Below are 15,812 nucleotides of genomic sequence, written 5' to 3' on the forward strand. Positions count from 1 at the left end.
AATCATTTTATTGGCACTAAATAAATTAAAGTATATTGCATCGTCGATGTTATAGGTCACTTTTAAAATGTTGTCATATTTGATATCCTGGCCATGGATGCATTAATCATTGCATCTGTCTTTCAAGGATGTCAACTAAAAGGCAACAAAGCATTCTCTCATTCGCAATGAGAAAAAAGCCCCTAAAAAGGCCAGGTTGCAGGTTGCAGGCACGGAGAAGGTGGTAAAAAGGGTGGGCCTATTGTTGTGTCGGGTGGGGGGGGGGGGGGGTGAAGATGTCACGCTTTCCTGTCTTCAAAACTTAAGAGCCCTGGATATATATATATATATATATATAGATATATATATAGACATATAGAAATATATATATATTGATAGATAGATTTATAGATAGATAGATATATATATAGATAGATAGATAGATAGATAGATAGATAGATAGATAGATAGATAGATAGATAGATAGATAGAAACAGCATTCATTGTCTAGGTAACCAGAAAAATAAACTGGTGTCCCAAATTTCCTTCTTAAATCTGATAGATCCATGATTTTAGTATTTTAGTCATTTAATATATCAACATCATTGTATAGGACTCATCATATGTTTTAATTAAAATGTATTCTTAGTAATGCTTATTATTTGTACAGACCATTTTGAGACGTTTTCTTCTGTGATACAAACCATCTACCGTCACTTAAATTATCCATCAACACAGCATGTACTCTTCTCAGTGTAGCATGTCAGTAATAAATAAACTCTCCGTGAACTTTATTAGGAACACCTGATTATTTATATCTGATCAGTTATTTACTGTACAGTAGGTGACAGGGCAAGTGCTTCAGTTGGTTCACGTTAAATCTCAGAATGAAGAAAATTTGTGATCTCTGTGACTTTATGTGTCACGTGGTTGTTGGTGGAGGAAATTGGTTTCAGTTTCTCTGAAACTGATGAACGGTTGTGATTTTTGAGATTTTGTGTAGAGTTGTCGTGATGTGTAGAGTTTGTATGAAATATTAAAAAAATAATAAGAAGAAGAAGAAAAATGCCAGTCAGTAACAGGGGCGTCATGTTGAGGAACTGAAAGAATGTTAGTGAAATTATGTTTTAATGAATATGTTTTATTATAGGGTCTATAGCACTCGGGCATGAACACGTAGAAATCAAATTCTCCGATAGAAATCAAATTCTCTGCTGCAAAAAACACATCGTTGGCGCCCTCTTGTGGTCATCTTGTGGAAAGTTTCCATTTTGCTTTTCTTTAGCGATTCAGAGGTGGACTTGTTGGTGTGTTTTCTGGCAAATCTGAGACAAGCCTTTATGTTCTTTTTGCTCAGCAGAACTCTGCCATGGTGGAGTCATGAACACTGACTGAACTGCAGTTCTTTGGATGTTGTTGTGGGGTCTTTTGTGGCCTCTTGGATGAGTCGTCACTCTGCTCTTGGGAATTTTCACACAGGGGTATGTGGGATTGGATTTTGTTTTCAAGCCTTCATTTAAAAACTGCATGTTGTGTTTATTTGTTATCTTTGACTAAAATTAAAATTTGTTTGCTATCTGAAAAGTGTGACCAACTCGAAAAAAAAAGAAAAAAATATCAGGATATATACATGTGTGTGTGTGTGTGTATATATATATATATATATATATATATATATATATATATATATATATATATATATATATATATATATATAATCAATGATATATAATTTAATTATAGATTAGATGGAATTTCAGATTTAAAGTCTAACGTTTTTAGTAGCCTAATCATCAGTTTTGGAAAAGAATAAGTTTCAAAAACATTGACTTGAAAAGTAATAGTGCACTTGGGTAAAAGTAAAAGATAGTAAATATCATCTGGTGAAAAGGTATTTATATATTTAACACAGAAATACGGTGCTGTTTTCTTTTTCTTTATTTTTTAAATTGGAGAAATATATACAAAACAGATAATCTTGCCAAAGAGCAAAATGTGCTCCATATGTCCCTCATACATACAAAAATCAACAAAATATTAAGCTTCCTTCTGCAATTACTGAGCATATACATATGTGCAATATATATATACAAAATATAATAATGTATAATTATGTAGACCATGCATACAGTGTTCTTAGTATACCTGTACAAGCACATACCGCCTAAATAACTCTAATTATGCCAGTCAGAGGTGGACTGTAAGGAAAGTTGGGGCCCCTGAGATTGAATAATTGTTGGGGCCCTAAGCCCTACAATAAACCAATGACATTTATCTACACCAGATGCAACCAGGCAAAAAGCAAGAGTTTTAGATCACAAAACAGACTAAAGCTAATTAATTAGGTAGTATCTGTTTTTAGACAGATATTTGAAGTGAACACACTGTATCATCTTTCTCACTATATTAAGTCCAACTCATGTAAAACACATGATGTTTTTTCCTGACTGCAGTAGAGTGTGGGCTGTGAAGGAACATGTCATTGGTTGGACGGATGGATGAATGAGAGTGGACTTATTTTGTATGACCTGGGACATGTGGATCAATACGAGTTTGTGAACGAGTTTGTCAATGGTGAAGGAAACAAAAAAAACAAGGCCTGTCATTCATTCAGGACAGGAGATACTCTATGAAGAGAATCTAGCACTTAGGATAATTTTTATATCTGTGCATGACACTTAATTTCAGTTTAGAGTGTGGGATGTGAAAGAGCATATCAATGTTTGGACATAGTGAATGGATAACTTTGAGCCTGAACAAGACTACAGAAGGCTCTCTGCTAAAACGTATCACCTATAATGTATCACCCAAATATTAAGTGCATACAGATGTGGATGTTTTATGGATATAACAACAATATAACATTTTTAATTTTTTGCATAAATGCATCATGATCAGGATGCAACATGATTAGGATGTTGCACTAGTACAAGGTCTATGACTGATGGCTGTTGTTGTTGATGTTGTTTATATATAATTGTCACTTTGTGGATTGGACATGCCAATTTTAATAAATAATAATAATAATAATAATAATAATAATAATAATAATAATAATAATAATAATAATAATAATAATAATAATAAAACTTTTCTTTTGAAAACTTGTATTTTTATTTTATTTCATTTTAAATAAACGCCCTGACTGAGTAAAACAACGTATTCATAATATTTAAAAAAAAGAAAACCAATGGCGCCGACTACTGGTGCAAGCGAGTCAGTAAAAGAATCTAAAGGAATCTTGTAGGTGAAAGGAATCGAATCCCTGGAATGAATCATAACTAAAACCGCTTCTGCTTGCAGAGTATCCTACAGGATCAGTGATGCATTTTCCAGCATGAAAAATTCTAATAAAAAAAATCTAGTAAAATATAACGGATCTAACAATAAAAGCAGAAAACACTGAGATGATGCAGTGGGTGGAGGTGAAATGACCTAAAGCTGTAAACATAGAAGAGAAGCCCAAGCATCAGTACCGAAAGGTAGGTAATGACGTCGAGACTAAACAGAATTAACAGTCACATTCACACCTCTGTTTTATTGTCGAAATGAAGTGTTCTGTGTTGTCAGGTTGCTATTTTGATGCAATCTTGCGTGATTGTTTTTGAGGACATTTCACAGATTAATCTCTAAACATATTCAGCCAGCATTACGTATTTACTAATGGAAAGGTAGGTGATGTACTGCACTTACACGTGACGTGGAAAACACACGTACTGCTTTTTAGATGTATTTCTTTTCATGTGCAGAATAATTTCGTATGCAAGCTATACATGTTTTTTTTGGCTCAAGCCATGGATTTTACTAATCTTGTAGTGAGCAATTTGATAAATAAATAAATAAATAAATAAATAAATAAATAAATAAATAAAGTGTAAAGCACCACTAGGAGGTGCTTTATGGCTATGATGACTTTTTTTTTTTTTTTTTTTCCCTTGTAAAATTATATACAGTATATTTTATGGCCCTTTGTGTATTGTATTTTTTGTACCTTTTGTATTGTCTTGTAACTTTTTGTCAACACTGTCTTTTGTCCTGCACCGTCTTGTCTGTCTTGTTTGTTTTGTCCTGCACTGTTTGCACCAGGTTGCACAGTTGCACTTTATGTGGCTAGGACTACTTACTAAGTCCTTAGCCCTGTCTTTGTTTTATGTAGCACCAAGATCCTGGAGAAACGTTGTCTCATTTCACTGTGTACTGCAACAGCTATATATGGTTGTAATGACAATAAAAGCTTCTTGACTTGACATGTTAATAAGATTAATTTCGAGAGCAAGTGGCACCATTTGTTTTTTTTAATTTCAGAATAACGCATTTGTCACTGGATCTCTTTAAAATCAAGATGAACACCAACGTCACTGTCACAGCTTTATCCCTGTGTTTCCTGACTCTGTTTTCATTAACGGGTAAGTTAAGATTTTCTGTGTTTCAATAATCACTGTAATGTTTTTAATGTCATTTTATCACACTGCTCTTTGTGCTCTAATTTCTAGATTTATTTTTATTTCTAGATGTTAGAATGTTAAGTAATTAAATCTGACACTTCAATAATATTATATAAACTGAATATTTTCATGTAGGTTTGTCCCTGAGGTTGTGATTATTGTTTCAAACTGTACTAATGGTTTTTGGAAACCATTCATCAGAATTTCATATTGTTTTTTATTTATTTTTTATATTTTATTATGCCTTTAAAATGACTTTTTTATCTGCAGACTGTAGCACATGTGACATTAATACATTAGAAGGTGAGACCCTCAGCTTTAAACTGACTGACAGTTCACTTAAGGATAATGATCGATTCACTATTAAAAAAGACAATCAAGTGTTAGTCCCCAAAAGGAATAGGAAACAAGATGGACCAGGGATCATGGACAATAGCTTCATGAAGTTCCCAGATGTGAAACTGAATAGTTCTGGATCATACACTGTTGAGGTTTTTGATGGACAAGGCAGGAACTTAAACTCATACACACAATCCGTCTGTGTTTATGGTAAGACATTTGGAATTAAACATGCTTTTTTTTTACTCATAACAGAAGTTGATATCTTACAACATATCTACATGTAATAGTATTTAATTTGAAAACAATTCTCAATAGTTCTCAATATTAAAAATACAGAATACAGCCTCTAATATACTCATGATGTCTGTCCTTATTTACCAGCAAAAGTCCCAAAGCCAAGAGTGAATATTACATGTCAGGATGGGAAGATTGACATAATATGTGATGTTGAAGACAGTAAAGATCTATCTTTCTCCTGGGAAAAAAATGGGGAAGATTTCAAGACAAATGCAAAAGTTTTAAGAAATGTTGAGTCGGACAAATCAAATTATTCATGTACTGCCCAGAATCCAGTTGATAACAATACAAGTGATTCAGTGGAAGCATCATGTAAGTATTTTTTATGAACTTTCATTGTGGAACGTAAATACTTATCTCTTGATTTGATTCTACTAAAATCAGTGAGTTTGCTATACAATCTTATTGATGGAATATAATAAATATATTATATATAATGATTGTAATGTTGCTCAGGTAACAAGGTAACACTCTTTGGATTTGACCTTCGGATCATGGTGAGCATCTTAGCTGGTGGAGGAACTCTCGTCCTGCTATTGATTATTGTGCTCGTGACATTTTCCTGCCGTTCATGGAGCCGCAAAGATAAACATCATCGAGGTAAATTCACTCTTATATTTTGTGAAATGATCAGTGAAAATTTTCTAAATATTAGAAAATATAGTAAATATTTAGAAAAATATTTCCAGCTCTTCTGTTTAAGTCATGCAAGTCTTTAAGTATTAAATCAGATTTCTCTTTACAGTTTTTGCAAAAGGGCTGTTTTAAGAGTAAAACTGTCATGTCAATGTCAATGTCTCTTCACAACATCCTTTTTAAAAGGAGCTTCATCCAAATTTGGATTAGGTCTCTTTGCATTTACGTTTACATTCGAAAATCTTTAATCTTTTAAACAGCTATTCTCACCCGTGTGCACAAAGCTCCACCCACATTACCTCTGGTGGTCAGTCGAGTTCAAATAGAGTCAGCATCAGCGAGGATTGTCATGACATTCCTGTCACTGATAGTCTATGCTTTTTTAATTAATAATGGATTTATCCTTGTTGAGCTATGTAGAAATATATTAATATATTAACCCAAATACCGTAAATCAAAACAATTAAAAGTCAAAAGTCAAACAATTCAAATGTAGTGGCATTAAATATTAAGCATATATTATGTTGAACTACTGATTATTTATCCAATCAGAAGACCAAGATAATGTTGCAGAGTTCATTGTACAACATTATACAGGTCAAGAACTTTTAGTTAATGTTCACATCCAGCATGAGAATACTGATCTTGGGGACGTTGACTGTGGCATGGTCGTTGTTGCAGATCATCATGCATGCAAGAGTTTACACAGAATAATATGAAGCTTCCAGTGTGATACAGTTCTGCAGGTGAAAACAGCTTGTTGATGGAAAAAGGTCAAGAAAATCACTTCTGGTTTTTCTGTTCAAATATCTGTATGCCATAGCCTACTGGTGTTATATACAGTATGTAATATGTTATACATGTAATCCTTCTCAAAGTTCTAATATTAATAAGGAAAATGGCTTATGCTGATTTATGAGAATGGTCAAGAGTGCCTTTGCTGTACTTAGTAATTAGGTTTCATGAGATTTTCAGGTGCCTGTACTATCAGTGTTAGCTAGCTAGCATCATTAACTAATTTCTGCGTAAGTAAGATTTTTTTTTAATAATTGGACCATGCTACCAATGATGATTTATTGGTAATTATCAAAATAAAAAGTCAGAAGCAAAAAATATGAAGGCCATTGAATCAGATGTTGGTTAACAGTCACCTATACTGTAGATGGCTGGGACTGTATTAGTGAGTAGGAAAAGGTTGCTTTTTATAAAAGAATCTTGTATCTAAATAATAAATAAATAATGTATCTAAATAATAAATAAATCTTGTATCTTTCCCAGTTCCAGATCAACACGTCTTAACGGACCCACTTCCAACCGAGAGCTCTTGATCGCCTATGTTCTGTAACGGCTCTATACTCATCAGTTTGCCGCTGTAATCCATAGGCCCATGGGAAGATGGATGAGGCAGGAACACACCCTCGGTTGGACTCCAGTTCATCACATGCACGCAAACACATTCACACCTCTGGGTAATTTATCTTAAGCAATACTCCTGTGATGTGATGTGTGTTTACTATGTAGAATAGCATCATTATACAGCAGATGCTTACCATTATTTATTTTAAAAAGCAGATGCTTCTAATGTTTGAGATATTTAACAGTATTTTTCATATTTTCTCTCATAATCTTGTGTATTCTGTTCATTTGATTTCTATGCTTTACTTTGTAAGGAAGTGCCAGTGCAATTCTAGTTTTCAGTACAGTTTGCAATTTCATCTCTGTTTCGCCCCCAAAAAATACAGCAGAATTAGTCCACTCTTCTGTGGAAACTCCATTTTGTCTTATATGTTGAAATACATAAAATTCACGCAGCCACTTACAAGTGTCGATGACAAAATATTAGCGCCTATAATCCTGTGAGAAACCTGCAGTCAATGTTACCAGGTCTGTGGTTTTCGTGCCAAAATGGTAAAAAATTGCAGCTGTGGATGAACATTTTTGTGTCACAGATGGTGTTTTTAAGGCTAAATCATAGATTGTGGCTGTCAAAGAAAAAAAAAATCAGCAGAAAAGTAACACTGTTTACACTGATTACACTGGGTATTACAAACAGCAAAAACAGACACACATTAAGATGAAAACATTGAGTTGACATTTTGACTCTTTTTTCTTACTTTTATATTCTTATTATGTTCTCATCATATTCTGCTCTTTTGACATCTCTGTTCCTTTGTAGATATAAAGTTGTGTGTATTTGTGTATAAGTTAAATAAAGGTTTCAAACACAGGACCGTTTTTATCAGTACAGACCCCTAACTATGACTGACATGTAAAACTTCAAGCAACACAGTATACACTCTTCTCAGTGCATTATACAACATAATATCTACTTTATTCAGGACAAAGCTCCATCATACAGTTATACATTAAGACAACAACATGACTGATGTCCATGACTGTGGCCGAGGCATGGCTTCTGATGCCAGATGGCCTGTGTGGGGATTTCAGACACTGCTGATCTGGGATTTTTACACATTATATTCTGTCTGGTAGATCGAATGAACATAGGTTAGTTGACAAAGAATCACAATCTAATTTGAGGAAAGCTTTGACCATGTTTAATAAAAGTGAAAGTTTCGTCGTCCGCAGTCAAGTTCCAAATTCCAAAAGTTAAGTACAAACGGTAGTTAAATAATTAAAATAGATAAAAATTCAAATAATGGCATTGACAGAAGACAAGAAATAAAAATAAGATACAATAATATAGCACGAATATGTATAAAAATATAGGGGGATATCGAGAGACAGTGGGATTTGCTGTAAAAATAAATAGCCAAAATATAAAGAAGTAGCATCTAAATACATGCTGTGTTGGTATAAATATAATGAGTATGAATCTATAATGATTTATTGCTGCTATAAAGTGCAAATGTTCATTGTAGTGCAATTCAGACTGAAATGTCCAGCTGAGGTAGTGGGTATGACATAAGTCCAAGATCCAAGTGTTGTCCTAGCCCATATGACCTGTGTGAAGATGCTCCTCTTCATTTTCTCAGCATTTGACTTCAGGGAACAAAAGTGCTTCCTTTTGGTATGTCTGAGGTCTTTCGCGATCTTCCTCAGTCCAGCACTGCTTGATTTACAGTAGATAGACTCCAGCTCAGGGAGCTCGGTGCGGACGCTCAGTACACTCAGCTGATTGCACCACCCTCTGGAGAACTCATCAGTCCTGATTGATGCTGTTCCCAAACTATTCTGTGATGCTTCCCATCAGGATGCTCTCAATGATGCAGGTGTAGAAGGTCATTAGCACTTTGGAGACCAGTTTAAAGTCTTTTAAGCATCTGAAATGGTAAAGATGCTGCCAGGCCTCCTTCTGCACCATGGTGTTGATGTGTCAGGACCATGTGGGATCCTGTGAGATCAGAGGGGTTCCTATAAACTTATTATCAAATTAATGTACAAGTCAGTAGGTTTTCTTTTAGCACATAAAGTACAGTTAAATGTAAATACTTTAATAATTAAATTCAAGTAGAAATCTTAAATGAAGTTTATGTTGAGTACGACGAGCACAGAAACTGCAGATTACTACAGGAGTATCTACTGATCGTATCAGGGATTTAATCAGTGTTTTAATCTGTAATATGCCAGTCTCTCTCTCTCTTTGTGTGTGTGTGTGTGTGTGTGTGTGTGTGGGTGTGTGTGTGTGTGTGTGTGTGTTACTACAGCTTATCTGGTACTAAAAATATTTTGAGCAGCCTGCTGTGGTCAGTTTTTCAAGAACCACTCACAGTTCTACAAATAAAAAGATCTGTTTCACTTAACCCCTTAACACATACTTTAATTTGTATCTAATTCAGTAAGCTATGCTTCAAATCTATGATCATAACTATTAGACTGGTAAACACATGAGAGGTTTTAGTGTAATTAGCCAAATCTCCAGTTTTGGAATGTGTAGAATTACTGAAGTAATAATTAAATTATGGTGAAAGTCAATATAGTGAGCAAGACAATTTAGAATAATATTGTTCTCTAATTTTATATATTAACTATAATAACCATGACAGAAACCCAGTGGGTCAATGGTGGACTTTAAGGCTGGTGGAGTCTCCTGGGTTTGAAGAATTGTTATGCCTGTAAACTTTATAGAAAATTCCCTGTAATTACAACATCAGGAAAGCAAGGCTGCTATGTTACATTATTATTACAACTTAACAAAGTTATTAGTCACTGAGCTGAGATATATACATTTACAAAACAACGCACGGCTTTAACGAGACTAATCAGCGCCCTATAGAGGAGCAACGCCACACCTGCAATTATTGAAGGTAGAACAACCATTTCTTGTTGGTGGAGGTAATCCTGCTCACATACACCGATCAGCCATAACATAAAAACCACTGACAGGTTAAGTGAATAACATTGATTATCTTATTATGGTGTATTCTGTAAAGTTCTGTAAAGTTCAACATTCAGTTCTTAAAGTTTGAAAAACGAGCAAGCATAAATATATGAGTGATTTTCACAAGAGCCTAATTGTGATAGCTAAATAACTGACCAGAGTATCTACAAAAAAAGCTGCCAAAACATCGTCAGAAATGGTTTGAGGAACGTGATAAAAGCTGTTGAATTGGCACCAATTTCTCTAGATGTCAATCAAATCAAGAATCGAGATGTGCTGAACAAATAAGTCTGATCGAAGACAAAAAAGTCTGTGTTTTTTTGGTATACTTTGAATATTGATCACGGATGTCATAATGAAAAATCAGCAAAAAATTTACAATGATATAAAGATTGATAATCGCCCTCTACATGAGTAATGTCGCATCTGCAATCATTTAAGGCTGGACAACAATTTCTGATAAGCAGTAAAATGCAGCAGACGTATAAGAGTATAAACACATACATGAGCAATACAGTAGGCAAGTAAAGTAGGGCTGGTAAAGAAGTCAAGAAAAAATAACTCAGAGTTCTATATATATTAAAAAAAAAATTAGACTCTACTGTATATTTCAGTATCTTTAGGTGTTACCCTCATGAAGTAAAATCCATTTATACGTAAGTTTCTTTGTAGAAAGGAAGCACCTTTGGGTATGCTACTGTTTCACACTTCTCAGATATTTAAGCTACCTTTTCAACTACTGTACACACAAGTGACACATTCAGACACAGAAGTATCTCCCTATCGTTTCCATATCATCTACTTTTACCGAAAGCAAAGCTCGTCTAAAGGTGGAGACGTTCTGCCATGTTACGTTTAAGTTACACTTCCTGTCATGCCGTTTGCATTAGTAGACCTCTAGCTCGAAACAGAAACCTGAAACTCTTTCATCCATTTGAAATCTTTTTCAGAAGAAAGATGTACACCGATGGCAGTGTTGCTGTCCTGTTCCTTTGTTTCTTTACATTATCACGTAAGTCTTTGCTTTCCAAGTAGTGTTTTTTTGCCATTTGAACTGAATTTCAATTTAATGTCAATTGTATTTTATTCATGAATTAAAATGTCTGTACAATTTTTATCCGCAGACTGTAGCACATGTGACATTAATAAATTACAAGGACAGAGTCTCAGCTTTAAACTGACTGACAGATCGCTAAAGGATGATGATCGATTCACTATTAAAAAAGACAATCGAGTGTTAGTCCCCAAAAGGAATAGGAAACAACACGGACCAGGGACCGTGGAAAATAACTTCTTAAAGTTACCAGATCTGAATTATGCTGGATCATACACTGTTGAGGTTTTTGATGGACAAGGCAAGAACTTAAACTCATACACACAAACCGTCTGTGTTTATGGTAAGACATTTGGAATTAAATATGCTATTTTTCACTCATATCTACATGTAACAGTATTTAATTTGAAAACAATTCTCAATAGTTCCTATTAAAAATACAGAATACAGCCTCTAATATACTCACGACGCTGTCTGTCCTTATTTAACAGCAAAAGTCCCAAAGCCAAGATTGAATGTTACATGTCATGATGGGAAGATTGACTTCATATGTGATGTTGAAGACAGTAAAGATCTATCTTTCACCTGGGAGAAAAATGGGGAAGATTTCAAGATGAATGCAAAAGTTTTAACAAATGTTGAGGCAGACAATGTTACAAGGTATACATGTACTGCCCACAATCCAGTTCATAATAATACAAGTGATTCAGTAGAAGCATCATGTAAGTATTTTTCATGAACTTTTATTTCAAGCACGTTCTATAAGGAACTTAAATATTAATCTCTTGGCATGATCTGTGAATATGATCAGAACCTCGTTGACGAAAGATAATGGTTGATTTTTTTACCAGGTTTAAAGTCCAATGCGAAAAATTCAAGTGATACGTTGTTTAGCTTTGACCGTTGGTTTATGGACAACATCTTAGCTGCTGGAGGATCTTTTGCACTGTTTGTGATTGTGATGGTGACTGTTGTCTGCTGTTTCTGTAAATGCAGAGCGAGACAAATGCGAGGTATGTTCACTTTTTCTTAAATGATTAGTAGGCATTCTTTAGACTGATTTTATTCTCAGTCTTTGACCTAGTAAACCAGTAACGATGTATTTATTGATAAAGACTTCAGTAAATTGCTCTAAAATGCAGTAAAATGTAGTAGCTGACAATCATTGTCCAAAGAATTACAACCAGTAAACTAGTGACAGTGTCAAGAGTGCCCAAAGCTCATAGATGCATGTAGAGAGTGAAGGCTAGCCCGTCTGGTCCAATCCCACAGAAGAGCTACTGTTGCACAAATGATTTTTTTTTCTTTTTTATAATTGCATTACCATATTATTTAACAAAGGATAAATATTTGTAATGATAAATCCTGTGACTTTTCCCAGATAAACAAAATGTACTGTACATCAACACCGTTCAATCTCCTAGTGATCAAAATGTGGACCAAACAACACAAGGTCAGTCTGCAGCTGTGGAAATCTATGATAATGTTTCTGCCAGAGAAGTAGCTCAAGTCTAATTTAAGACAAAATCTAGACCCAGATACCAGAAGATGGATTAGTAAATAAAAGTCAGGTGTGATATCCAGTCCTTATTGTATAGATGTGTGTATGGAGTTACTCCTTGAATTTTATTTATTGTTCACATGACTAGAAACTGAACTGTACTTACATTTTTTGACTTTACTTGTCATCTGTTGTTAAATAAAAACTGTTTGAAGACTTTGACGCTTTTATGGCTGTATTATTTATGTAGATCGCAAAAAAAAACACATTTCAGTTAACAGACACAGGCTTCATTACTTTAACATATTTTAGGCTATAGAGTCAACAACGAAAGTAAATCTGTGAAATTTATGTGCAAAATAATTTACCTGTGTATTATTTTACACTAATTAATTATTAGCCCGTTTTTAAAATGCATGCCTGTGGAAATCTTAGAAAGTTTTTCTTTTATAAAATGAGCACAATAATCCTTCCACATAACTTTTTTAAGCAAACTGTCTGGTTTCATGTCCTGTTATGAAGTGGGGTGAAAAGTAAGCAGTAGCTGAAGTGGTTGATGCAATGGTTTGGTGTAGGAAATGAGAGAGAGAGGTGAAAGTCAGAGGGGTGAGAAAAGATAAATAGAGTGAACAAAGAAAGAGAAAGAGAGACTTTGTAAGAGAGACAGAAAGAGATGGAGAGTAAAGATAAGTGAAGAGTGTTAACGAGAGAGAGGGGGAAAAAGATGAATTGAGTAAACAAGGAGAGAGAACAAAAAAGAAAGAATAGACAAAAAAATTGTCTATTTTGCTCCACGCCAGTTCTACTAGGTTTTGAACCTTGATCATTTTCTTATCCAGTAAGACGTTCATTGGTAAAGAAAACTATTTGTGCACCATTTAAAACTGGTTTCATCAAAAGACGTCTTTAGTATAACGCTTTGTAACTTTTGTAAAATACCTACTGGAGGTTCTAGAGCCACAAGATGATGCCATAGAACTGATGCTACCAAGTTATTAATAGTAATTGTTTGCCCTCTATATGACTCATGGTCAAAGCCATCTCTATTTTCGATTTTTCATCTATACTTCCTTCAGTTTCTTTCCATTATTCCTTCTCAATTTTTGTTAACAGTCAAGTCTTACCCTAGGAAGACTCCTAGATACTTGATGCCATCTCTAGTTCAGTTAAGACCACCAGGTAAACTTGGTTCTCCCACATCCCATCTGATGCTTTTTGCCCATTTTATTCTGAAGCTGATTTTTTTCTGAAACAATACACAAGGTTTTCAAGCTTTTGTTCATCAGTTTCCATCTATTGACACCATGATGTCATCGCTAAGAGGTGTAAGGGTAAAATATTTACAGCTAGCTTCACACCTGTTACTGTAACTGTTTTCTTAGTTTACATAGCATAGGTTCAAATGCCAAAGAGTACAGCATTCCAGACATCGCACAGCCTTGCCTTATTTCACATTTTACAGAAAAGGGGGCACTTAAGCCACAGTTATCTCAATTAAGCACCTTGATCATGGCAATGAAACCTCGAGAGAACCCAAAAGCCAGAAGAACATTCCACAGGTGTTGGTGCACCACCTGATCAAATGCCTTTTCTTGGTCTAGAGAAATCAGACCATACTCTATGGCTAGTGAACTAGAGATGTCCAAACAGTTTCAAATAAATCAAATATCATGCATAAATAATCTGCTAGGAACACAGTATGATTATAATTATGCACCACTTGGTTAATTACTTTTCTTAGTCTATTTGCCTTTGACAAGAGTTTATAATCAGTACACAGCAGACTTACTGGTCTCCAGTTCCATTGCACAGATCCCCTTTTTTGGTAGAAGAGTCAGCACCGCCCTCCTGCAGCTTACAGGGAATGTCCCGCTGGTCATGCTGTCATTGATCACAGTTAGAAGATCCTCTCCTAGAATGGACCAGAATGCCTTATAAAACTCCGCTAGAAGACCATCGATGCCTGGAGACTTTCCATTCATCATTTCTTGCAGTGCTGCCTCCAGCTCTTGTGAAGTCAGTTGGTGATGTATTTCCTCAGTTGTTTCCTGTGAAACTTGTGTTAGTTCACTGAGAATTGTTGTTTGACTGACAGGACTCTGATGTACACAGACACATACACAGAGTTCTGAAAAGAAGTCCACTGATGTCCACTCCTGTCCATCAGTGCTGTGAAGAAAATGGATGAACCTGCTCTAGCTGCTCATCTTTTCCAAGCTGAAGGAGAACTTGGAGGATTTGTCCATTTCTGTTGTGCATTGAAACTTTAACCCAATCAAAGCCTCCTGTGCTCTACTACCCAGCAGATCGTCCAATAAACCTTTTTTGTTTTTGTGTGCCTGAATGTGGCCTCAATCTCCTGTGGATTCACACAAAGCCTGGAGCGAATCTCTAGCATTGATTGATCAATTGAGGTCTTTGGTCACATTATGGGTGTACTGATTACAGAATTGCTGGATTTGAATTTCCTAACATCCTAAACAAGCTAAAATGTTCTTTCTCCAATGGCCATGATTTGCTAAAAAGCATTCAGTTTAAAAAGCATTTTAATGCCAATATGCACTTTTTTGTTTATTCAGTTTATAAAAACATGCCAGTAAACAAGGAATGATCAGAAAAACCCACTGGGGACATGCTACATGCAGTAAAACAGTAAAAACTAAATAGGCTAGCTAATGACATGTAGCTATCTTTACTATGTTCCCATGAGGATTGCCAGACATCCGCTAATTCATAAGTTTCAATAATAATAATAATAATTAGTTTTCTTGAATGGATATGAAGCTTGAGATCATTTCTATCAATGTTTTCTACAGTACAATTAAAGTCTCGAACCATTATTAAAAAATCTGATTAAGCACATCCTGAGAACTCATTAGCTAATTAAAAAAATTTTTTAAAAATACACATTTCTCTTGGTAGAACTGGTGCATAAACATTGAGCAGAACTACATTTGTTTTTTCATATTTTGCACTAAAAATATTTGAGAACAGAATTGCTACTCCTGCATGTCTTTGTTCAAGTGTGTTTCCTGAACAAAAGCAATGCCAATACCCTTAGTTTCTATGGTTTCATAAAAAAAAAATTTAAAAAAAATACTCCCTTTTTCATATCACTTGCACCAAGATTTAAATGTGCCATTCCAAAGATGCTCTTGAAAATATTAGTAGACATAAGGAATAAAAAAAATTTAAACCCTGGTATATCACACTTAG

The 15,812-nt window shown here is 34.7% G+C and overlaps 1 protein-coding gene and 1 long non-coding RNA gene across 4 annotated transcripts; one reads left to right on the plus strand and one right to left on the minus strand.

The window, feature by feature from the left end:
- The first annotated feature begins 1,445 nt into the window (after positions 1 to 1,445).
- LOC113634049 (T-cell surface antigen CD2-like) lies at positions 1,446 to 12,813 on the plus strand. Of its 3 annotated transcripts, XM_027132730.2 has the most exons (8): positions 5,164 to 5,375; positions 5,520 to 5,663; positions 6,978 to 7,168; positions 10,992 to 11,053; positions 11,166 to 11,438; positions 11,587 to 11,817; positions 11,947 to 12,108; positions 12,477 to 12,813. In XM_027132730.2, the coding sequence occupies exons 3-8, from the start codon at positions 7,095 to 7,097 to the stop codon at positions 12,608 to 12,610; spliced, it is 936 nt and encodes a 311-aa protein (XP_026988531.1). In that variant the 5' UTR covers positions 5,164 to 5,375; positions 5,520 to 5,663; positions 6,978 to 7,094; the 3' UTR covers positions 12,611 to 12,813. The 3 variants fall into 3 exon arrangements, with proteins under 3 accessions (XP_026988534.2, XP_026988532.2, XP_026988531.1); XM_027132733.2 differs by lacking the exons at positions 10,992 to 11,053; positions 11,166 to 11,438; positions 11,587 to 11,817; positions 11,947 to 12,108; positions 12,477 to 12,813 and adding exons at positions 1,446 to 1,460; positions 3,283 to 3,461; positions 4,285 to 4,385; positions 4,695 to 4,973 and having other exon boundaries at positions 5,148 to 5,375; positions 6,978 to 8,020; XM_027132731.2 differs by lacking the exons at positions 10,992 to 11,053; positions 11,166 to 11,438; positions 11,587 to 11,817; positions 11,947 to 12,108; positions 12,477 to 12,813 and adding exons at positions 3,256 to 3,461; positions 4,285 to 4,385; positions 4,695 to 4,973 and having other exon boundaries at positions 5,148 to 5,375; positions 6,978 to 8,020.
- LOC113634050 lies at positions 8,892 to 14,792 on the minus strand. Its single transcript, XR_003438428.2, has 4 exons — positions 14,386 to 14,792; positions 11,944 to 12,079; positions 11,562 to 11,680; positions 8,892 to 9,054 (listed from the first exon to the last, which is right to left on the minus strand). It is a non-coding gene; the product is annotated as an uncharacterized LOC113634050 (long non-coding RNA).
- Positions 14,793 to 15,812: the final 1,020 nt, after the last annotated feature.

Source organism: Tachysurus fulvidraco, chromosome 8 (genome assembly GCF_022655615.1).
Source record: "Tachysurus fulvidraco isolate hzauxx_2018 chromosome 8, HZAU_PFXX_2.0, whole genome shotgun sequence".
Classification (NCBI taxonomy): domain Eukaryota; kingdom Metazoa; phylum Chordata; class Actinopteri; order Siluriformes; family Bagridae; genus Tachysurus; species Tachysurus fulvidraco.

Bases quoted from the DNA above. Each gene is read 5' to 3' on its own strand.
- LOC113634049 (XM_027132730.2), top strand. From the start codon at position 7,095: ATGGATGAGGCAGGAACACACCCTCGGTTGGACTCCAGTTCATCACAT. The intron at 7,169-10,991 runs GTAATTTATCTT...AATCTTTTTCAG, and splicing joins AAACACATTCACACCTCTGG to AAGAAAGATGTACACCGATG. The intron at 12,109-12,476 runs GTATGTTCACTT...GACTTTTCCCAG, and splicing joins CAGAGCGAGACAAATGCGAG to ATAAACAAAATGTACTGTAC.